Source organism: Equus quagga, chromosome 9 (assembly GCF_021613505.1).
Source record: "Equus quagga isolate Etosha38 chromosome 9, UCLA_HA_Equagga_1.0, whole genome shotgun sequence".
NCBI lineage: Eukaryota > Metazoa > Chordata > Mammalia > Perissodactyla > Equidae > Equus > Equus quagga.
Window position 1 is genome coordinate 51081386 of NC_060275.1, and position 25074 is coordinate 51106459.

General features: G+C 36.2%; 1 protein-coding gene across 1 annotated transcript in view; it reads right to left on the bottom strand.

Annotated features, from left to right (window-relative positions):
• Positions 1–25074, bottom strand: part of NDC80 (NDC80 kinetochore complex component) — a 41808-nt gene that overhangs the window by 14352 nt on the left and 2382 nt on the right. Inside the window, exons 3-13 of the mRNA XM_046670995.1 lie at positions 24787–24864; positions 22153–22276; positions 21880–22052; positions 21078–21180; positions 15178–15267; positions 12943–13036; positions 11559–11665; positions 10664–10808; positions 7353–7558; positions 2897–3049; positions 376–465 (exon numbers count right to left, since the gene is read on the bottom strand). Coding sequence (XP_046526951.1) covers positions 376–465; positions 2897–3049; positions 7353–7558; positions 10664–10808; positions 11559–11665; positions 12943–13036; positions 15178–15267; positions 21078–21180; positions 21880–22052; positions 22153–22276; positions 24787–24864 — 1363 coding nt within the window. The remainder of the gene's footprint in view (positions 1–375; positions 466–2896; positions 3050–7352; positions 7559–10663; positions 10809–11558; positions 11666–12942; positions 13037–15177; positions 15268–21077; positions 21181–21879; positions 22053–22152; positions 22277–24786; positions 24865–25074) is intronic.

The following is a 25074-nucleotide window of genomic DNA, read 5'->3' on the forward strand; positions in this document are numbered from 1 at the left end:
TTAAGTTACTTAAAAAATTACTTCAAATGCTTCTAAGTCAAGGGTATAATCAACTCTCATTTTTCATATTTTATTAAAAATTCATTTCTTAGCAATCAGAAATCACAAATCACATTCAAGTTTTTTTCCTTTTTTTGCTGAGAAAGATTTGCCCTGAGCTAACATCCACTGCCAATCTTCCTCTTTTTGTACGTGAGCCACCAACATAGCATGGCCACTGACAGACAAGCGGTATAGGTCTGTGCCCAGGCCCCGAACCCAGGCCACTGAAGTGGAGTGCGCCGAACTTAACGACTAGGCCACCAGGGCTGGCCCTAATTTTAAGTTTTAAAAATCTTATTTTTGCTTTTAGTGACTCTACATTTTGTTACTTACTTGTTCTAGGGTATCCTCTAGCCCCATTTTTTTATTTAAAGCTTTATTAATTTCTTCTTCAGTTTCATTCAGGAGTTCCTTGAGTGGTACCTATAAAATACACAGGAATGTGGGTTACATGACACATGTAATTACAAAATTTCTATCATGCTTCATGATAGGAGGAACCACTTTTGGAGAAAAAAAGTGAAGCCATGATGTTTTTAATCTAAATTAATACACCATCAATAAGAAAATAAAACTAATATTGAATGCAATTTTTATAACTACAGTGTGTAACTTCCTTCTGGTTTTGAATACCTGCAAAATTCTAGATTTCCTTATCTATTCTGGAAATTCACTGCTATTATTTAAACATTTTATAAGTACACTTAGTTTAATGTAGTATCTTTCTCAAAAACAATTTATATGTAGATTGTATTTTTATGCTATGTTTTCCAGATGCATCATTTTTCTTTTAGTCCTTTTCAACTGTTTACTCTTAAAATTATCTGTTTGTATTTCTTCTTCTTTTTGCTATTCATTTTAACTCTATTGTAGTAACAAAAGACATGAAACATGGCATATGTCCATCAACAGGGACTGGTTGAATAAGCCATACAATGGAGGACTCTGAGGCTACACAAGGAATGAGGAAGATCTTGACACACTACTGCAGAGAGATTGCTGGGGTGCGTTGTTCCATGAATAAAGCAAGGTGGGGGGCCAGAAGAGACAAATGTTTATCAGTTTATTTAAATAAGGGCATAACTTAGGAACAGCCAGATGGAAGAGGTGCATAGGGCAAGAAATTTGGGAAGGGGTGCAGAGCTTCCATGCTCTCTGGGCATGCCGTTTTCCCTGTATCTCATGTGTTTACCAACCTGGAAGCTCTTAGCCGCTTGTATTTCTTATGTTTACCCTCTATTCTACTGATTTTATTTCAACACAGTACTTCATTGCTTTATACTATTTTTTTTAATGAGGTGAAACATACTTTAAAATGAGTTAAACTGAAATAATTAAGTTAAAATGAATTTAACTTAAAATTAACTGTTTTAAAGTGTACAATTCAGTGGTATTTAGCACATTCACAACATTGTGTAATCATCACCTCTAGTTCCAAAACACTTTCATCACTCCAAAAGGAAACCCTGTATATTACTATGCTTTCAGTAGGTCTTTGGAAGTTATTGCTGAGTTTTAATTTTGGCTGCTCTTTTTTTGAAAGATGCAATGGCTTCTTTAATCTCTTTAAGAACTTCTTCCAAATACGACTTATAACAGTTGGGGTTGCACCTTCTTAATGATATTTCTAGTTTTATTGTTCTATTATTACGTAAAACTATTTCCAAATATCAAAGAAAAAATTTCCTTATTTTCTGAGCATATGTATTCTTTTTGCACTGGGTAATCTTTCCTATAGTGATTTGGATTAGGTAATTATTTCCTCGCACCAGTCATGTCAAACTATTTAAAATAGTTGTGAGCAAACTCTATCTGCCTGCCTGCCTGCCCATCCATCTACCTGCCTTCCCAGCTAGCTACTGTTAGAGAAACAATTCAGTAAAAGACTAACTGTTTACTGAATGCATTTTTTTAATATTGAAAATGAGTCTAACTTTATTTAATCAAAGTCTGTCCACTAATAAATTGTAATCTTTGGGAAAGTTGGGACCATATCGTTCTGGGTATTTTATCTCGAGCGCACAGCTGGTATGGGATATTGTATGTACTCAATAAATAATTTATTGAATGGATGAATCATTCTCAAGGGAAAAATGCACAGCTTTAGACTTAAATTGACATTCTTCCATTCAAAAACTCAGTATTTTGAAAACTGACATTTCTGGGGAGCCACTAAAACACTAAAATCTGTGAATAAGAAGTTGCAAAAGAGCAATTTAAAAATTTTCCTCCCCAAATTACATTCTTGACCATATCTAAAAATTAGTGTAGATTTCTCATCATTGACTGCTAGTGTTACTAAATGCCCCATTATATTTCACGCCTTCATGTGTGTCCTTGTGCCTGACTCTTTTCCACAGACCACCCCCGCAAATACTTCATCTTTTGAGATTCTGTCCCAGGTTCACCATCTCTGTGGACACTTTTCTCTCAGTTCTGGAAAGAATTGATCTTGTAACCACACCTTGGAAAATGTTCTAATAAAGCATGCACATAGCATTTATTTATTTATGTTTTTCTCCCCTGAGGGGACCGGTAGCAACTTGACAGCAAAGGTCAGGTCATTGTTGTCTTTATAATCCTGGTGTCTATTTTATATGTAATCAATTTTTTTACTGGATAGTCGAATAAAGTTAGGTAGAGAGGAATAAAAGGCTTTGTAATTTAAAGAATAAGGTACAATAGAGAGATTTCTACTACCAAGAAGAAAGGAGATAAAAAGTTTCAGTGTTGTATTTCTATGTTTAGTCCTGAATTACGGACATGCTACAATTTAAACTCTTACTTACAAGTATATGAACCAGACATCCATCACACCATTTATAAACCTTCTGAAATATTCGTGATTACTTACATAAACTTGAGCTCGGTATTTGACAAGGCAGTTGGCTCCAGCTTCAGGATTAAACTTAATTTCAAAGTCATAACCTTTGGAATTCTCAGCACCCTTAGGAATAAGTTTTAATTTTCTAGCCAATTTGTGATACTCTGCTAATTGTGTTTCAATCTGTAAGAAGAGAAGAGAAAAAGAAATGTTAAAAAAATTCAAACAGCCCCATTCCATATGATTTTCAATGAGCATTTCTGCAATTTTACACAAACATTATATTGTGTCTATGTTTTGGTAGTTTAGTAATTTAGTATTTTTTAGTAGTAAGGGTGGCAGTCTTAAAATACAAAGAATGAAAGATTTTACTCACTAAATTTGTAAGATAATTTTAAGACTATAATTAATTAGTAAGCAATATACTACTGTTCTTCCATTATCTGACAAATGGTTTAGAATAAGAGTCCATATTTAGGTATTAACTAAAACTCACTTTTTAAAGTGTCAGAGAAATTATGAAACAAACACCAACAAAACTTAGTTCTGTCAATGAACAAAACATTTCACTTACCTAAAATAAGTGAAATGTAATCATTTAAGTCTCAAAATGTTATTTGAACTGCTTTGATAAAAATATTTTAGCAACATATTCAACATTTCCTGGTCTCCTTCCTTCTTTCAAGGCTCTGTTCAAATTACAGCATCAGAAAGGCTTTCCATATGGCCCCCTCAATTTCTCTATCCTCTTACTTTATTTTTCTTCATTGCACTTATTACTCCCTGACATATATTATTTATTTGTTTAATCCACTACTTGAATGTAAAGGCCATGAAAGCAGCTGCATCCCCAGCACCTATAATAGTAGATATTCAATATTTGATTAAATAGAAGAATTTGCAGAGTTTAAGCAATGTATTTCCACCCTGCTTCCTCTATTTAATACACTTGGTTCCTCACTGCTGCTACTTATCCCTAACAAGGAATACTTTGAGTGAAAGAAGGCAGTGGCAACAGCACCCATCAGAACTTGCTTAGATAATTTGCAATTTCCAAAAATTTATCAGTTCTCAAAAGCAGTACTACTTATATATTAAAGATTTTTTTATTAGTGAATCAGGAAATCATTTCGACCACTATAATTTGTAATAAAGTAGCTCTCTAGGGACTATAAAGGTATGTAGGTCTATTTGTTGTTACACTAAAGTGTCTTGGGGTAGTTTCTTCTGTTCTTCTCTAGCATTTTATTTACCTAATGAAAACAGCTTTCACAAACCCACGCACTTTATCACACCAAACTGCCGGGAGAGCAAATATGTGGCACATTTTCCCTTCCCACAACCATTTTAGACAGTGAAAACATATCACACTCTTTCATGATGAGTGCAGATGTAGTCTCAATGTCTACCTCAAGATAGAGCTCCAGAAGGTTACCAGTCAGAGGTGGCGTGTGGAATAAAAATTAGTCCAGAAAAGATGATGAATGAAATGCTTCTGTTGAACTTTTGCATTCTGCTACCATTCTTTAATACTCTCTTACACAGTGCTCTAAGGCTTTCTCCTCACTGCCCATGGCCCTCCTCTGGCCCCTCATTAGCTACTGCTTACCTACTTCCCAGATAATCTTCTTCTTTCAGCTTGATCCTCCCAATCAAAAATAGCATTCATACAGCTAACTTCAGGTAAACTCAGAGTTTACCTAGTCTAGAGATTCATAATTTCCCCTTTCCCACACTGTGCTTGAGAGAGAAAATATAGTCATTAACATCTGTTGAAATAACTTATTTTGGGTTCACGGATCTAGTCTAACCACACTTCATTTTATAAATAAGGAAACTGAGGCTATTAGAGGTTAGATGACATGTTGAGGTCACATTGGTGTGTGGAGGCAAGTCCAGGGCTGAAATAGGTTTACCAAATTCTAGGTTCAAAGTCTTTTGGGATCATCACCACAGGCTATTTCTTATAAGTGTATATTTTTCTCCTTAATACACAGGGAGAGAGATTACCTAGAGGATCAGGAGGATAAGGCAGTACAGATGTTAAGGCAAAGCAAAAATATGGTGAAACAGGGTCATAAAAGGGGGTAATGCTTACTGCTCATACTGAACTGTCTATTCCATATTAACAATTACATATTCAGGTGTGTAAAATACAGACTTTTAAAAATGCAAAAAAGTTAAAACTTGAATGATTAAGAAACTATTTGCACCATGCCTATAATGTATTTTATAATGTGACCAGGATGAAAAACCAGTATTGCCCTCTTAGGCAAACACAACTGCTTTGTTTGAACTACTGTTTTTATTTTAACTGTACTAAGGAAAGTACTGGCAATAATAGGACAAAAATACCCCATTACTTTTGGAGCAAAAGATAGAGACTAAATTTTTCTCAGTGAGGTTTAAATTTCAGAACTACACTTACCAATGAACAAACATTCTAACTGAAAATACTAGGGTGAAGAACTTCAAACCAAAATTTAATTTGGAAACTCTCCAGTCAGCTTTTCTCCATTAAAAAAAAAGCCTTTTGAATGACATACTTTCTTACCTTTTCTTAAAAAAAGAAAGTCTTAACTTACATAAATTTTCTTAGGAATGCAAATAATGTAATAGCAGAAAAGATAATTGTTGGAACTATTTGAAGGGAAAAATGTTCTTAGACAGCCTGTTAACTTATTACATTGTTTTAGAATACACGACGTCATGTCCATGATTATGCCGAAGCACTAAGAAAAAGTTCACGTCTAACGAGAGCGACATTGAAAAGTAAGAGTAATTAACGTATAGCTAAATAAGGCAGACACACAGAGCATTTATAAAGGACTGCCAACAAAAATAAGGATAAACTTTAATTATCTAGAAGTTCATGTGGTCAATAAGCCCACTTTCTCAACAACGTTGGTTAAAAATGAAAATGAAGTCAAATAATTTGGTTCTGATGCAGTCACTAGTGACTGCTGTTACTGAATCTGACAGAAACTTTTTAATCCCTGACAGAAACTTTTTAATCCTTTACTGCACTTGACACTGCTTATTCCTTCTTGACTCTTCCCTCTCTTAGCTTCTATTCTCTTGATCTCTCTGGCTAGTCCTCAGGTTCCTTTTAGGCTTCTCTTCAAGGCCTCAACTCCAAGATGTTGGTGTTCTCAGAGTTCTATCTTCCCCCTATGCATTCTTCCCTGGTGAATTCACCTATACTTGTGCCTTGTAATATATCAATCACAATATATACTGATTTTTACCAACTCTGTATTACAAACCCAGATATGTTATACTGAGGTCCAGCCCCACATAACAATGGTCTATTAGTTATTTTCACTTGGATGCCCCCTGGACACAACAGATCCAGCATACTATCCCCATTTCTGACAGGCAACTTCTCCTTCTCTTCTATTCCTGTGTGCTACTACTGCTTCCCCCACGGCCCACACCAGACACTGACTGCTCCCCTCTTTTATCAAGCCTTATTCGCTCAGCCTCCTAAGTAGCCAGAACCCACTCATGTCTTTGAATCTCCACTAGCATTATCTAAATTCAGCTTGTAATTTCTACCACATCACTGCCACAGATCCTTAACTGACGGTTTTGCTCCCTTCCAACCCATTTTTCACATTACCAAATGTGAGATTTCTCTGAAATGTGATCATATCTGTTTAAAAATTTTAATGGCTTCTTGGAAGTTTCAGGATAAAGTCTAAACATCTAAACATGAAAATGATCTTCATCATCTGGTCTATGCTTATCTCTTGAGTCTTGTCTTTTGCCATGTGCCCCCATCCCTTGCTATTAAGCTCCAGCCATTTGAAAAGCTTATATTAGAGTGTACCATGCTATTTTCTCTCTGAGCTTTCCCATATATTCCTTTGTTTGCTGACTCCCCTACCCTTGCCATGTTAACTCTTCTCAATTCAGTTCAGGTGTTATCTCTTCAAGCAAGCCTTTCTAAAAACCACCTCATCCATCTCCCCACACCATGCACACTAAATCTGGTACCCTGTGCAAACATCTATTAGAGGTCTGATCTCACGGTAGAAAAATATCAACTAGATTGGAAGTTTCCTGAGGGGAGAGTCTATGCCTTTTTATCTTTATTTCCTCTATGCCCAGCATGGCAATGGGCACACAGCAGATGTTAAGTAAGTGTTTGAGTAGTGAATAGGTAAGTGAAGAGGTGACACATATCCTCTTCTAGAATAAACGGCACAGGATTTATGAAAGTTATTTTCATGGCCTTAGAGATATTTTTGCTTATTTATAAGCTCACTGTTAGAAAACACAGGCCACCTAAAATCTGATTGAGAGAAATTGGGGTGTTACTTAATTGACATAAAGGGATGAGTTTGTTTCAGTAGAACGTCAATGTTAAAAAATTGTATCTCCTTAGCCAATTTATTCCACCCACTCAGCCTCTCCTAACTGGGACAGACCTCTACAAAGGTCAGCTCTGACGAGCTGCCGCTCTGGAAATAGTATGACATACCGCCTCTTTGCCTCTGGCATATTTTAGCTCCTCATTCCACAACTGTTGTTGTTCAGCCTCCAGGTCCTTGGTTAATTTATTAATGGTCTGCTGCAATTCATTTCTTTCATGATTTATTCTCTCAATGTCTGCAACTGAGTACTTCTGATTATCAACAATATTTTGTAGTCGAGTATTCTCCTGTTTCATTGTTTCACACTCTATTTCTGCATTGAAAAAAAACAAATTTGTTAAGTTCCTTCAATTCCTACAAAGAAATTGATGCCATTATTTAACAGGGTTGATTAAGATGTCTGAATTTCTAAGTTATGTACATGTGTATTTTTCTCTTCTTTTTTAAGATAATCCTGTTTGATTCCACCTTGTTGATAACATTCTTGAAAGATGATACAATTAAAAGTTTTATGTTTAGAACCTTATTTCTTTTTTGGCTTGCTATGGTTTTCAGAAAGTGCTACATGAAAAAAATATGGTCCCACACATATTGATTATGATTAAGAATTGTTACACTTTCAAGGGATAGTCTGTGAATGTTCAGTTCAAATGCATTTAATACTCCTGCATGAGTCTCTGCAATAAGTCAGAAAACCCACAAGTTTTTCATAAACATAAAAATATTTAGGGGCTGGCCCTGTGGCCGAGTGGTTAAGTTCGTGCGCTCCGCTGCAGGCGGCCCAGTGTTTCGTTGGTTCAAATCCTGGGCGCGGACATGGCACCACTCATCAAACCACGCTGAGGCAGCGTCCCACATGCCACAACTAGAAGGACCCAGAACGAAGAATATACAACTATGTACTGGGGGGCTTTGGGGAGAAAAAGGAAAAAAATAAAATCTTAAAAAAAAAAAATTTATACTAAAACACATCAGTTTATTCTTATTTCATTGACATTTTCAGTGGTTTCATCAGATATTAAGCAACCATAATGGTTAGGTTCTTGCTTTGTCTATTTACCAAAATTTGTAATCAAGAATGACCAAGAGAAAATGGTACATACAAACAGCAAATGATCAGCCAAGGACCTGCAGACTGAAGAAAAGCTATCAAATTTAAAATATTTGGGGTTATATAGAATAGTGTTTTCCAACCTTTTGTGACTCATAGCTTAAAAGAATATGACAGTATTTTTAATGGCTGACCAAAGGGGCCAAGAGAATCATCCCAAAAGCTGAGAGGATCAAGATTTTGGCTTTGTCATAACCTATTCGTAGCAGTGTAGTTGGGAAACTCCCACCTGAGCTCAAAATAAAAATAAATTAACTGTTGGTTTAAGTAAAATTTTATACATTTATTACAGGAATCTGCACAAAAAATTCACAATGTACAATATCTAGAGAGTTCAAACGTCTCATTCACTCTTGGCTATGAAGGGCTTCAAACAATCAAGAAAGTTAAAATACTCAGAATAAAAATATCTTAGTTTAACAGTTATCTAATTATTGTTATTAACAGTTATCTAATAATCAAACTAAATTGCTCTGGACTAGCAAATGATTGCTGAAGTATTTTCTCTCACCTACTCAATTTGCAATTACTGGAAAAAAATACAAGAAACATAGAGGAAGTATGAAAGCTCTCTTGATTAAATACCAATAAGGAAGATATAGTATTAATATTATAAAGTATTGATTTAATTGCATTACAAACATTGCTATAATAGGAAATGAGTCTATGCTTCCTTGTCATCATGGAGACAAACATTAGGGGCCAAGTGTAAACTATTTAAAGAATTGGTTTAGAGCAAATCTAATATACGTAGTCAGAGTTATGTGGAAAAAAATAAACTGATTCAGCAAATACCCCAGATAATTATTATCCTTGACTTGACAGATAATCAATATTCTATAGACTAAAAGTCAGATCAAACATCCTAAGGAGTATCTATAGAACTCCTACGTGGGAAAGATACAGCTTTTAAAATCCTAAAAGAATAAAACTGAAGCAGGCAAAGATGTGGGAAAATAGTGTAGTAGGTCCACATAGTTTTTATTCTGTAAGCTGTGGTCCAATGGGCTATGTAATTTGTAGATACCTTCGTTTCCTCTCCTTTTGGCACCACCGAAGTATCAATCAATTCACGCGCCACAGTATTTTCAGAGTTTTATGATTAAGATTGATGTGTGTTTATGAAAATGTTAGGAACACTAGGATACAAACAACCTTTCTTTAATTGGACCTTTGCTTTCAAAGAATTGTAGTACGTGCATCTTTTCACCTTATTTTTAATCAGTATAAGCTGCTGAGGTAGTGACGGAGGATAAGACAATTATAGCAGACTGAGGTCAGCAGAGATTTAAGAATCTGGCTTATTAATTACAAGGTGGAATAGAATATATATTTTATTCAGGCAGCAGATGTTCTTAGGTAAGCTTGGCCTCAAAAAGCCAGGTGCCTGAAAACATCTTAGAAGGTAGAGTAGGTTGAATAATGGCCACCCGAAGACGTGAAGTCCTAATTGCTGGAGTTTGTAAACGTTACCTTATTTGGAAAAGAGGTTTTGGCAGATGTGATTAAATTAAGTATTTTGAGATGAGATTACCCTGGATTATCTAGGTGGACTCTAAATGCCATCATAAATGTTCTCAAAAGACAGAGGCAGATGGGGCCAGCCTGGCAGTGCAGTAGGTAAGTGAGCACGTTCTGCTTCGGCAGCCTGGGGTTTGCTGGTTCGGATCCTGGGTGTGGACATGGCACCACTTGGCAAGCCATGCTGTGGCAGGCGTCCCACACATAAAGTAGAGGAAGATGGGCATGGAAGTTAGGTCAGGGCCAGTCTTCCTCAGCAAAAGGAGGAGGATTGGCGGATGTTAGCTCAGGGCTAATCTTAAAAAAAACAAAAAACAAAAAAAACCCCAAAAAGATAGAGACAGAGAGAAATTAACAAAGACAGAAGAGGAGAGAGAGACACAACAGAAGGCAATGTGGGGATGGAGGCAGAGAATGGACTGACATGGCCGTAATCTCAGGAATGCCATCAGACACCATAAGCTAGAAGAGGTAAAGAATGGATTCTCTCCCAGACTCTTCCAGTGAAGTGTGGCCCTGCTGGATTTCGAACTTCTAGCCTTTCAAACTGTGAATTTCTGTTGTTTTAAGCAACCAAGTTTGTGTTAATTTGTTACAGCAGCAGTCTCAGAAAGCTGATACAGAAGGCACTGAAAATTTGGCAGCCTGCTATAGCCATTTGCCATTAAAGGAAAAAAGACATGGATGACAAAGCTGCTTCTATATGATAAATCCCACACAGGTCCCCATCCAACTCTGGGCCCAATCCAACTCTGAATGATCTCTTCCAGCGTTAGTTGTACTTACCTACTCTAGAAATTTCTTCATCAAGACCACTCAATTTCTGGTCAAGAATGGCTGAATGAGACTCCAAATTGCTCATGTATGCCTGATATTTTTGAACATCTGCTTGTAAGGAAGCTTTCAGTTTTCTCAATGACTCTAGACGATTCTTTAAAAGAAAAGACCATTGAATTAGTTATTCTCATCAATAATCATTCCATACTTTACTTGAAAGTACAGCAATATTAGAGAAAGGTAAATTAGAGTTTTCCTTTGATTTTTAGAGGAAGTCAAAAGAACTACAAGGGGATTTTACTGTTATTACCTAATTCAGAAGATGTACTTTCTAAAAAGTCAATTCGGGATAGAAAAAAGTCAAGGGCTAGAATAAAAAAGCACAAACATTTAAAATCTGATATTTTACAGAACAGACTGGGAGCTTCAGTAATATAATACATAACATAAAATTAGATATCTGGATATTATCATTTAACTTTTAGAAAGCCCTTAAGATACAATATACTATATAAACCCACTCATTACCATTCCCTTTCCACTAACTACGAAACTCAGGGCCTCTTGTAAATAGTGCTCCCTAGAGGTGTGTGACATCGGGACTTGTTCAAAAGATCTTTTTGGTCTTACGTAAACAGGTAAGACTCTTTCATCATATTCTGAACATGATTAGTCCAAGACTGATAGAGCACAAGGGACAACAAAGCTCCAGAGATACCAAACATGTTTTCACTGGGGGTTCTGTCCTGTGTAAAAAATTTTAACTTTTCAGAAGCTTATTTTGCTAACCTACTTTTTAAAAAAAATTTGATAAAGAAACTGCTGGTATTCTCTAAGGAGACCCAAGAGTCCAAAAGAGCTAAGTAAGTGTGTAAGCCTACTGAAGATAAGCACATTTACTAACCGGTTCTTTCTCTCTTTCTTGTTCCAGTTTTGCAATCTGTTCATTCAATGCTTTGTTTTTTGCTGCTAATGATTCCAGCTTGGAAGCGTCTACATTAAATAAATCCTCTGGAGACAAAACACATAAACTTCATAAGATCTCAGATCTGCCTAGAACATTCTTTCCCAGGTTTTCACCACTGCTCTCTCCCTCATTTCCTTCTGGTCTTTGCTCAAAACACTGTCAATGAAGGATATCTTACCCTCTGGAAAATAGCAAATCTTTCCCTTCACTACACTCTCTACCTCATCCTGCTTTATTTTTCTCTGTAGCACTTATCACCATTTGACTCTTCATTTAATTATTGTCTCTAATAAAATATAAGCTCATAAGGGCAGAGATCTTTATCTCTTATTCATTACTGTATCCTCAGTGCCTAAATGGTGGCTAGAACACAGCAAGTATACAATAAATATTGTTTGAATGCAATTTATATGCTTAATTAATTATAAACAAATATCAAAGAACTCACTAGATGCTTTCTGTATTAGATCACTATGAATTTTCCTCTTTTAAAACAAAACCTCATTTACCTTGCTCCCTTTCTCATGTGGACAAGCTGAAATTATCCTGGTTACTCTTCAGGAAGGTACATCCCATGGGAACATGAGGGACTGCTTTCACCTTTTGTGCTAGTGGCAAGGTGATATTGTCCTGTTTTGATTGATTCCATTGTCTTTGGAGGAACAGCTTTACACATCTTAAATTTATCTATTTTTATCTCTCACTCTGGCATTTTACATACAAGACTATTTCAATAAAAGGAACAACAATGTAAAATAATATCTCTGGAACATTTAGAGTTGGCCAGCAAATAGTGAATGTCACTAGATTATAGCCGAGTAGAGAAATAAAGAATTTCTTTCTTTGGAAATATAATGGCCCGTTAACTTTCTACCAAAAATTTTGAAAGAGACCTTATGTCTTTTGACTAATTGGTGCTTTAATTTCTCAAATAGTAAAGCAAGGATATCACAGGGAAATTATCCCCTCAGAGGAGTAACATTCACTGATTATCATCTGTGCTCCTGGTAATGTGTTTGATACTTTATACACACTGCCATCTAATCTTGCAAAACTTTATAAGACAGGTTAAGTAGTTTGTTAAGGTCACACAGCCAGTAAAGGGTCATACATCAGGTCTGACTTCAGCACCAGTATTCTTTCTGCTTAATTATTACTTCTCTCCACCAAAAAAACAAGGAAGATAAAAATCAGTAGGCATCTAAATGCATTTAAAGGGGGTAGCTCATATAAACACTGGCATGGTAAGATAACCTACAACTCCATGAACACAGTTAAATAAATGACCAAAAGTGAGCACACTAGGAATGGGAACACTTACTCAGCTTCGACTGCAACTCTGCATTCATCTCTTCAAAGCTGTCGGCACCAGTCATGAAACTCTCGTAGCATTTTATGGTGTAGTCCAAAAACAACTGATTGGGTTCAGAAGATTTAAAAAACAAAGCCATGATTCTCTATTTAGTTTCACTTTTCTAAGTGGAAATTTAAATTTGAATTAAAAAAATAAAAGGAATACTAAGTAGTTATATGAACTCCTATAAATAAGACACAAACCTAGGGTATATCGTTAATTATGCTGCACAGACTTATTCAGTATGATATTTCTAATGTGAATAATGAGGATGACAAGAACACAAATTTGGATAAAGGTGATTTTTAGTAAAAAGTAAAGAAACCATACCTTCAGAATTGTGAGAAGGTCGAATAAGGAAGCTTATTAACAAATATAATTCAACATAGAATGCACGAACAATCATTTTTAGAGATAATGTACCTTATGAAAAATTTAAATAAATTGTTGATCATCTAAGCCCAAGTAAACTGCAGGTCTAGTTGTGAAAACCGGAATCTAATTAATAAAGGCTGTAATTATATTGTAACTTCAGGCTAAAAAGTGGCATGGTTAGGAGAGATCTAAACAGTGGAATACTAGCATTCCTAATATTTATCCAAGAGAAAGTAACACTGTATTTTGCAGTTATGTGTTGTTTTGGTCACTGATGATGAACACTTTGTTAGGAGGTAAGGATGGCTGACCAGAATTTTCCATAGCCTAGATGAAATAAATATCCTTCAAGACAAACCAATTCCCTTTGTGCTGATTCTCTGCTTACTAAGCAACCTTCTCATTACTTGGTTGATATGGAAGGGGAATCCTTAATAGGCAGGATGAGTATTCCTGTAACTGGAAAGGTGTACCACTGATGGGAAATTCATACAGTTCATTCTACTTCAGATTAGTCTCCTATAAATTTGGAAAGAGTGAATCAGTTTCCTTAAGCTTGGTCAATTTTGATTTTGCAGTTTTAAAAAAAAATTAAGTTTCTGGACCCACAAAGCTAGAGAGAGGCTCAGAATATGGTGAAGTTGGATACTTTGATAAATTTCTTTAATTAGAAATGGCACTTTATAGTTTCCAAAGTGCTTCTCTATATATTGTCATCTGAAATAATTAAGCTAAAATAGCAAGATTAACTTTTACTGGTTTAAGCCTTTAGCATGAAAGTCAATAAATTTAATATTTAATAGGTGTTGTAATTGTGTTTGGGTGAAAACTAAGGTATAAATAAATCTAGTACAGCACACATATTGCAACGTGGGAGGAGAATTCTCTCAAAAGTAGGATCAAAGGCTTTCTAGATGCTTCTCCTGCAGGGATCATTGCTGAAGCAGGAAAGTGGCATGGCTATTCTTTGTAAGAAAAAAAAAGCAATGATACCACACCAATCAGTTGATATATCTTTGAACTATTTCCCAGGTAGTAATGAAAGATGAGACCAAAGTTATTTCTACTTTCTTTTTATGACAAATGCTCCAAAGAGTGAAGATTAGAATTAGAGCAGGAAATGGTTTTTCTTTTTAGGGACCTGGCATGGTGACTGGTCTTTTACATATGCTGGGGGACATTAATGTTTAATCTCAATATTATAAATGTATTCCTTGGAGTTAGTGTTTGCTCCATTTGGACATATAAATTTGTGTATTTTAGGAAATAGACTGGAGTTAGTTACACGGTTTAAGCTCCTATAAACTATGGTTTGGGAATCAATTTAGATTATCTGTTTACTTTTACCTCAATCACTTTTGGGAGTGGCAACTCTGATCTAAGTGGCAATATGCCTAACTAAAAAGGCCAAAACAAAACTAACAAACAAAAAACCAAAATGCAATATTCTAAGGCCTAATCTATTATACTTTGTATTGGCAAAGAATTATATTAAAAAATGTTGCCACTATTGATATCTTCATTCTAAAAAATGGGGGAGGAAAAGAAATGTTACATCTATATACATAACAACAACACATTATGATTTAATTCCAATTGCCTTGCATTTTTTACTTAGTTAACATTTTCAAATTTCTGTGCCTAGTTAATTAGGAAATTACAATGTAATTCCAAGAGTAAATATATTGATATATTTTAAAAATCAGTTTTGGAAGTTTTTCAGGAAGCAAAAAGACAGGCTCTACAAAAGAATATATTAATTTCAATAGTGACACATTTAGTTAATAATATCAAGATAACTCTCATGTTTATGGTTATGTAAAGTACCTTATTATGCATAATTCCATCTTCAGTTTCTTCTCCCCAAGGCTGTCCATCATCAAATATAGGGGAGCTTTCTTTCATGGCAGTGTGTAACTAATTAGTACACAAGCAACATATTAAGTTGATTAAGTTTATGAGAAAAACACATCGCTTTCATGTTTTGTCAAATTTGTTTTTAGTGTCATTTTTAGAAGCATTTACCTTATTGCATGACTGAAAGTCTCTTGAGAGGTTATTTTATTGAAACTTAAAATATAATCATTTGATTTTAGTAACTAAATCCTTTAGGACTAAAAAAGGATGGGCTCAGAGGGATCTGGGATAAGCAAGACCCTAGGCCACTTTGACTACTAACCAAAAAGCTAACCTGGAGCTCTTGGACCTCCTCTTCATGCTTCTGAGTAGAGGAGAAAGGGTAACTCGGGTGAAACTCCTATCACTCAAACACTGTAATAAGGACCTATAATATGCAATGCTCTGTGCTAGGAGGCAGAGTGGGAGTGAGGGAAGAAATAACACTTTATTTATAAAACATTAACAAACTGAATTCAGGAGTAGAGTGAAGGAATAATAAACAATGAACAAATAAAGGCTATTAGGGAACAAATATATCATATGAATAGGTTAAGAGAAAACAATAATCTCAAGAGATCCTGCAAAAGCATATGATAACCACCAATGATCATTTTTGATAAAAATTAGAAACAGGTGGATAAATTTCAACATAATAAATATTATCTTCTATCTGAATATATGCTAACTGAATGATAAAGTGAAAATATTTCACTGGAAAACAGTGGTAGTAACAGAAAACAACTGAAAACAGTAGTAATAAGGCAATTCAATAAGGGTAGTAAATACAAAAAAACTCCCTTAGTAATAATGTTAGAAATAAAATGAAAAAAACATAAAAAACAAAAAAAGGGAAAAAGCCTGTGCACTGTAGAAACAAAACACACAGAATCTCCTTAATAAAAATGTGTGGACGGATATGAAGAAAACTACAGTTTTACTGAGGGAAAAAAAGATACGAATTAAAGAGAGATTTATCACTTTCCCAAATGACAAGACTAAATATTGTCAAGACGGGAATCTCCCTGCAATATATCTATGAATTCAATGCCATAACAGTAAAAAAAAAATTACAACAAGATATCTTTTGGAATTTGAAAAAATAATTTAAAGAGTGAGAGAGAATAGCTAGAAAATTGTGAAAAGTAGTAAGAATCTTCCTCTACGAGATAAAACATATTAGAGAGCTACAAGAATTAGAATGGTCATAATGCATGGATAGGAAAAAAGAAGAGAGAAATAGGTTTAAGAATATATTGGTGACAATTCAAAACTGTGAAGAGGGTAAAGTCTCTGAAATGGTGAAATAGATCATTCCCGACTTTGCCCTGCTTCACAAGAAGAGCAATTAACAACTATTCATGGACAAAGTACCACAGTGAAACCCTAGAACATGGGATTGAGGCTGAAGCACCGCTCTGCACCACAGAGACGGAGAGGGACCACATTAGAAGGATAAGAGGAGTGGCTACACCCTGACCGCACTGCCCCTCCCCCAGGCCTGGCAGCGCTGAGCCAAGAGGGCTCCCTTGAGCCTCTGATTCCTCAAGAGGGAAAAGAGAGCCCAGTGTAGACATCCAGCTCCTCCTGCATTGTGGGTCCCTTCCTGGGAGTTATACTCTGGTCTCGCCTCTCTAGGATTTTGGAGGAATCTTTGAGGCTTGATCACTGGGAATTAGATTGTGATGGAGGGTGGAGGGGCTTACAGCAACCAGCACTTGGATCTTGCCAGACCGAGTTCCAACTTGCATTGCCCAAGAAGTAGTTCGAATAACCAGTGGCTTTGCTCACCTGCAGAGCCAAGATGGTGGTGCAGTCTGACCAGGGAACTTGGTGGGGCACAGGTCTGCCTGATTCAGGACCTCAAACAAAGAGCCTTGGTGGCCCTGGAGCCTGGTCTGCCCCTCTGCCGAGGCAGGAAACTAATACATAGCCCAACCCACTGCTGAGTGTAAGCTCCTAGCCCCACCGGACCAGAAGCCTGGCTGGAACACCTGAAAAGCTGCTTAGCCCAGAAACACTAGAGCAAAGAGCCAAGCAGGCAGAGCTGACTGTCCACAGAGCAAAGCCAGTGGCCCCATTTGGACAGGAAACTTGGGACATAGGTTGACTTGAGTCTAGACTACAAACAAAGAGCCTGTTGGCCTTGGAGCCTGTTCTGCAAGAGAGCTAATTCATAGCCCCATCTACTGCTGAGTGTAGCTTTTGGCCTTCCCAGACCAGAAAGCCTGGCTGGAGCACCTGGAAAACTGCTTCGCTCAGCAGCATGTGAGCAGAGAACCTGGCCAGCAGGTCTGCTCATCTGCAGAGCCAAGCCAGTAACCCCGTCTGCCAGGGAGTTTGGTGCACAGGTCTGCCTGATTAGCTCCCCAGTAAGAATCCTGCCAGCCTTGGAGCCTGTTCTGTCACCCCGCTAATCCCCTTCCAGACTGGGAAGCTAATCCATAGCCCTGCCCACTACTGAATACAGCCTCCAACCTTGCTAACGAAAAAACCTAACTGGATCTCATAAGAATTTCAGTAGCCCACTCTGCAGCCCTGATGACAGTGGTACTTGAGCAAAGAACCTGGCCAGAGGCTCTCTGTCTGCAGAGCCAAGATGGTAGCCCCATTATCCAGGGAGCTTAACACACACTTCTGTCTGATTTTATTCCCCAAGAACCTTGCAAGCTGTGGGGCCTATTTTGCAACCCTAATCCAGCAGGGAAGCTAATTTATAGCCCTGTCCAAAGGTGAATACAGCCTCCAGCGTGACGTGACCAAGAAACCTAACCAGAGCTCCCAGGAATCTGTGCAGCCTACCCTGCAACTCTGAGAGTGGCAGTTAAATGGAGAACCTGGTTGGCAGCCCTATTGTCTGCAGGGCTAGGATGGTGGCCTGCCAGGCAGGGAAACTGGTGCATAGTTCTACCTAATTTGATCCCCAAACAAGAGCTTTGCCGGCCTTGGAGCATCTATGGAGGGACTTCTTGGGCAGGGAAACTAAGTTGTAGCCCTGCCCACTTCTTTTTACAGCTTTTAGCTTGCCTGACCAGGGAAGCTAATGAGAGCATGGGAGAGGCTATTCAGCCCACCCTGAAGCCCTACTTACAGTGGCACTAGAAGAGAGCACAGCCCCTGTTTTTCCCCAAATTCAGAGCAAAACTGGTGGCTCCTTCTGGCCAGAGAATTAGTGCACATTCTTGCCTGATTTGGGATCCCAAACAATGAGCCATGTAGGCTTTGGGGCTATTCTGCTGCTCCGCCAGCACAGGGAAGCTAATTCATAGCTCAGCCTATTGCTGAGTATAGTACTCAGTCCCAATTATCTAGGAAGGCTGAGTAGAGAACCCAGGAAACTATGGAGTCCATCCTATAGCCTTGCTTGAGCAGGGAACCAAGTCAGTAGTCTTATCCAACTCTTCTCAGCCAGTGGTACCACCCCTCACACTCCCAACCTCAGAGCTCAGGCAGCAATCTCACCCAAAAATAGACTCTAATAAGCAAGCTCTACCTGCCCAAGGATGTTACCAGCTGACATATCCAGAAACACAAACTGAGGTGACTGGTGGAAGAACTGTTTCTGCCAAAGCAACCCTGTGGAGTCTAGGAGAGGAGATTGCTTACTCAAATGCACAGAGACCAACATAAGGAATCAAGGATCATGAAAAGTCAGATAAACATGACACGACCAAGGGAAGCTAATAAAGCTCCAATACCTGACCCTAAAGAAATGGAGATCTATGAACTAATTCAGAACAATCCTATTAAAGATATTTAGTGAACTATAAGAACACATAGACATTCATTTATAAAATAAAATTTCCTTTTTTTAATGCTAAAATAAACTGTAGATGGTATAAGATTTAAATATAATACAAAGAAGCCATAAAAATACTTGGGAAAAAGTGAAAGAATTTTTTTTAAACATCCGGGAGTAAAGGATGCCATCCTAGGTGTGGCTAAATTTTTAGTATCTGTTAAGTGGGAAAGATAATTAGAAGAAGTAACCCATGGTCTCTCAATGATTCTCACATTGCTATAGTGTTCAGTTCCACCATCTCAAGCAAACCAAGATAGAAAAGAGGAAATTTCAACCTATGTAATGGACTTGGAGGCCTCTCAAGAGGTCTCTCCTTGACAGAGGCCATGGCAGGTACTTCACAAGCCCCTGTATCACTGTGGAAATGCTATCTCCCAAACATAACAATGACATAAGCTGCTTAGGCAAACAAGGGTAAAGCGTTCTAGTGACAATAAGGGTATTTGGTGGCGGGAGCAGAGGGGTGGTTTTGCAATGTCCATGGGTATCACTGAGACAAACTGAATACATAAATGTGATGTATAAAGTTCAATAAAACTTGAGTTGTATTAATGAATTATGGTATTGGATTTCTACTTCTATCTTGAGAATTGGTGGTGCTGAGTGTACCAGGATGTCTCCTCGCTGATGGCCAAGAGAATGTCAGGGGGACAGTATTGGTTTAAGGATTCCAGCACTAAATAGGACTGGAAACGCAGAAGCTATAAAAGGAAGAGACTACTTCAGACTAGATAAAAATTTACATTTCTGAACAAAAGGAAAAAAAGGGAAAAAATACTTGTACCATATATATAAGAGCTAATTTCCCTAATTCAATTATTTTTGATGTACAAAATGCACATCAACAAAAAGAAAAATGGCAAAAGACATGAATGGGCAGTTATAATAAATGTGAAAAAAGTTCAAGTTTAAAAACAAAAAAATTCAAATACGAAAAAATTATCTACTACGTTTTTGCTTGTCATGTCAATTATTACATAAGCTTAATATACAAGGAATTTAATACATAAAGGTTCAAATTAATAGCAGAAGCAAATAATGAAATATAAAATAGGTCAAAAAAGCACACACAAGCATGTTAAAAGAAATATTAATGACAAACCATATAAAACACATAATCTCTTTAATAATGTACGTTTTAAAACAAGCTATTTTTCACCTCCTAAATGGGTAAAGATTTTAAAACAATAATGCCTTGGGGCCAGCCCTGTGGCCCAGGGGTTAAGTTTGCATGCTCCGCTTGGGTGGCCCAGGGTTTTTTAGATCCTGGGTCAGGACATGGCACCGCTCATTAGGTCATGCTGAGGCAGTGTCCCACATACCACAACTAGAAGGACCCACAACTAAAATATACAGCTACGTACTTGGGGGACTTGGGGAGAAAAAGCAGAAAAAAAAAAAAAGATTGGCAACACTTGTTAGCTCAGGTGCCAATCTTTAAAAATAAATAAATAAAAAATAAATAAAACAATAATGTCTATGGTGTGGGAAAACAGGTACGCTCATACATTGTTGATGAGCTTTTAACTCGAGGAAAATATGTCAACATGTAACAAGGTTTAAAAAACATACATAATCTGTGCAGCAGAAATGCACCTTTAAAACTATATCCCAAGGAAATGTGTTGTCTCTGAGTTGTGAAATTATGGGTACATCACTTTCTGTATATGTTTTCCTCTATTTTCCAAAACTTTTTGCAATGAAGATGGATTTTAATTAAAAAAAGGGAAAGAAAACAAATGAATGTTATTGAGGAAATAATTTCCTACTGACTCATCGTTTTTTTTGCGCTGTAAAACCCCATGAAATCACATAATCTTCTAGCCAATGTGGTACTTCCTTCCCCTTACCTCTGGAATCATGTATTAACAGTGTGAAGAACTTAAAATCAAATGTGCCTTGAAAAATGAAAACTGACATAGACTTTGAGATAAACGGCAAAAGCAAAATTGGGAGAGAAATAGAAATTATCTTGAAGAAAAAAAAAAAACTTTCCTAGATATACATTTTAAAATGAGAAATCAAATACCTTGATGCAGTCTATCAGCCAAACCAATGCTGCCACAATGTGAGGCCATGTATGAGGGGCCCCTACTGTATACATGGAGCTTTTGGATAATGCAAAAGGATACCTATGAAAAATTAGAAAAAATGAGAAACTTAATATGTTAATTTTGTAAAAATAATGGCTAAGTTAAGCAAGAAGTTACATTAAAAAATTCCATGTATCTACCAAAGTCTTGACTTGTTTAGAAGTAAGATATTTATTGAGATCCTATTCTTAGTTATCTTACTCTCAAATGATCTTGTGTATTTTTTGGTTTCTCCTCTGCAGATTACTTTATACATATATCCCCTAAGCTGCAGAACTTGATTTACAACCAGTTTGCTGGACTTCTCTCCTAAAAGATGGTTTGTTCTCTCAAATCCAATGTACCCCAAATAAAGCACATGTATGTACTCCTCTTCCTCGAATCCATTCCTCCCTGTTCACTCTACACAACAGCCCTTTCTGACTTCATCTTCCCATTTTCACCAGGCCTTCAATCCTGTCTTTTTTGCTTTTATAAAATCTGTGGTATCTAGCTCATCCTATCTATTCCTTGTCACTTCAGTAGTTGAGGGCCTTATGATCTATTATCTGTAGTTTGGTAATAACCTCTAAACAGTTGTTTTTTTGCCATTTCAATTTACTGTACACATGTTGCCCACAGTGACCACCTAAAAATACACTATTTCTCTAACCTAAAATCCTTACAATTTTATTGAGTTTGATTTTTCTCTGTGTTCCAAAAATCTCTCTAGCCTAACGAGAAATATAACATACAAACCCAAGATCTTTAAAGATTCTTGGAACCTCTTCTTCAAACTTGGTGTCAGGAAGTTCATACGAAGGGCAGAGGAAGCCATAAAGAAAAGTGAAGATCTTTAGGAAGTCTTTAACAGAAGGAGCTTGTAGGGACTTCATGGACACACTATACGCATAACCATTTTCTGTAAGAAACTACAAAATTTTTCATGAAATGTCAAATATTTTATAATAGAAAAACGGAAACTATTTAAGAGAACACTTACAACTTAGATTGTTTAAAATGATAAAATACCTCACAGAGTTGTCGAATACACTGCTGAATGAATGCTTTGTCATTAAGTGGTCTTGGGTCCTTGATTTTTTCAGAATTGGAAAATATACCAAGTTGACTATTCCGGGATCCATGTCCACTAGTTCTGGAAACATATTTTTAAAAAGTCAGTCAAAACTACTTCCTTCTGTGGTCAAGTCTGAATTATTTCAGGGCAGTTTTATATTTTAACATCAGTGTCAAAACAGTTTAATCCTTTAATTTTTATTTAACTAAACAGAATTCTCTTATTTAAAGCAGAGAAAAAGAGCAAATAATGAAGAGTAAAGTATAAAAGGTGAGAAGAAAAATACACTTGTAGTGCTTTGCATTATTAACACACACACCATTCTCAAAGAATGTGCATTTTGAGTCCACTAGATCTCATGCACCAACCATTCTCCAAGTCTATTCAATAATCTGTCTTTTTACCTTACTATTTACCCCACCAGGATTGCTCCTTCACTCCCAACCCCTTAATTTGACATTATTTCTTGTGGGAAAATTGCCTTTGAGATGTTAAAATAGGTTGGGTGTGCTTTTTCTCATGAAGATTTTTGTGTCATGCAATATTATCTATCTGTTATTTACCACGTTGCTACCTTTCAGTCATTAATGGCTACAGTATATATGTTCCATTCCAAACCCCTCCACTCAAACCAAAACCTTATTTGTTTAAATCTTTATAACGGTTCCTTTTGCCTATCTTTGTGGCCCAATTGAGCTAAGCATTGTAGTTTATTAAATATCCTTGGAACAACAATTTTCCTTATTGGAAAGCTGCCACAAAACTGAGTTATAATGAACACTGCTATGATATCTCAACTCTGTTCATCAAAACTTCATTTCTCCTTGCCAGTTTGCTTGCTGCTTTCAAGTTCTCTTCTGTCCAGGCTCTAAAAGTTCTTTAGTTTGGGCCCTCTCACTCCACCATCTTGATTGATTAGCTAATTTTCCCCCTGAGAACTTGCTAATTTGAGAACCACTTTCCGACATACTGCTATTACTTAATTTTTAATATTTTTTACCTTAAAAGGAATACATGCATAGACTCACCTCTTAATCTACACAAAATTGCACTTATAGACATCTTTTTAAATCGTAAGAGAATTTCCCAACCAATCAAAATACTGATCATTCAACTTATAGTTTAAGAGCATGGGGTCCAGAACCAGAGTCTGTGGTTTCAAATTCCAGTTGTAAGACATTTAGTAAATTACTTAACCTCCCTGTGCTTCAATTTCTTTATCTATAAAATGGAGACAGTAACAGTATCTACTCATAGGGCAGTTCTGCGGATTGATTAAAAGAGTTAATATAGATAAAGCACTTAAGACAATATCTGGCTTACAAAAATGCTCAGCAAATGTTAGATTTTATAATTATTATCATCAATATCTCCGAAGTTCAGCTCTGAGATGAAAGTTACATTACAAAACTGCCTTAAGATTTCTCATCAACTGAAATGAATACCAGAAACAGTTTAACTTGGTTTCATGGCAAAGACTCTTCATAAGGTAACAAATATTTCACCTCTAAATATTTTCAAAACAACTGAGCAAATAGATTTGTCTTAAAACAAAGTTAAATTTGTTTTGGTGAGAGAAAAGAATAGCTTCTCAATTTTGGGGTCAAACACTTCTTAAAAAAATCAACTTCACTGAGGTGTAATTTGCTTGGAATAAAATGCACCTGTTTAAAGTGTACCGTTTGATGAGGTTTGACAATGTGTACACCTGTGTAATCTTTACCACAATCAAGACATCAAACATTTCCATCATCCCCAAAGTCCTACACACCTTAACAGTCAATCCTTGCCCCACTTCCAGTCCAGGCAACCACTGATCTCTAGACACTGGTTCTCAAAGTGTGATTTAGGGGATCTGAGAAGTCAAAACTATTTTCATAGTAAAACTAAGACATCATTTGCCTCTATCATTCTCATTCTTTCATGAGCGTACAGTAGAATTTTCCAGAGGCTAGCTACATGATATTGGAACAGATTGAATTCAGAGACAAAAATGAGAATCTAGCTATCTTGTATTAAGCCAAACATTGAAGACATTCACAAAAATGTAAAACAATGTCTCTCTTCTTACTGAAATAGTTTTGTTTTTGAAAAAAAGTTTTTTAAATTAAAAGCATGTTATTTATGTTAATATGCTCTTTTAAATTGAATTAATATACATTTTAAAATTTTCTCAATTTTAATTTCTAATATGGTTAATATCAATACATATAGCTCATAAAATAAAAGCTCTTTGGTGCCCTTAATATTTAAGAGTATAAAAAAGTCTGGGACTAAAATGTTGGACTCAATGACAGTTCCTCCTATTTTAAAATGCTATGATTCCATAGTATCTGAAAGCTAGGTAGAGAATTTTCAATCAACTATTCACTTGTAACAGTGAAACAGTGGTCTGAATGTGCTGATATATCTCTTAGCACCATCTAAAGTAGATAAAATCATTGTAACCGTTTAAAACAAAGGAAAACTAGATTATAACTTTCTCTTGAAAGGGACAATGCCATCTAATGTCTAGTACTCTGAGAGCATCTAACCCAACACCTGGTTATAAGAATCCCTTCATTAAAACTAATAGAGAATATCATTACCTTTTACCAAATACAGAGACTTTTCTTTCAGATGTGGGTCTGCTTATATTCAACTTTCCAAAGGCTGGTTTCTCTTTGCTTTAAGAAAAGGAGAAAAACAAACTCTTTAAAATAAATGTAAGAAATATTAGTTCAAGAGACTTTTGGAAATATGTTGGAATCAACACTTCTTCCTCATTATCTATAAAAATAATTCAAAATCATGCAAATTTTTAGCAGCAATCATAGGTGTTATAAATGGGATAGGCTAACAAAATAGTATAAGTTATAACGCTAAAGTGCTAAGAA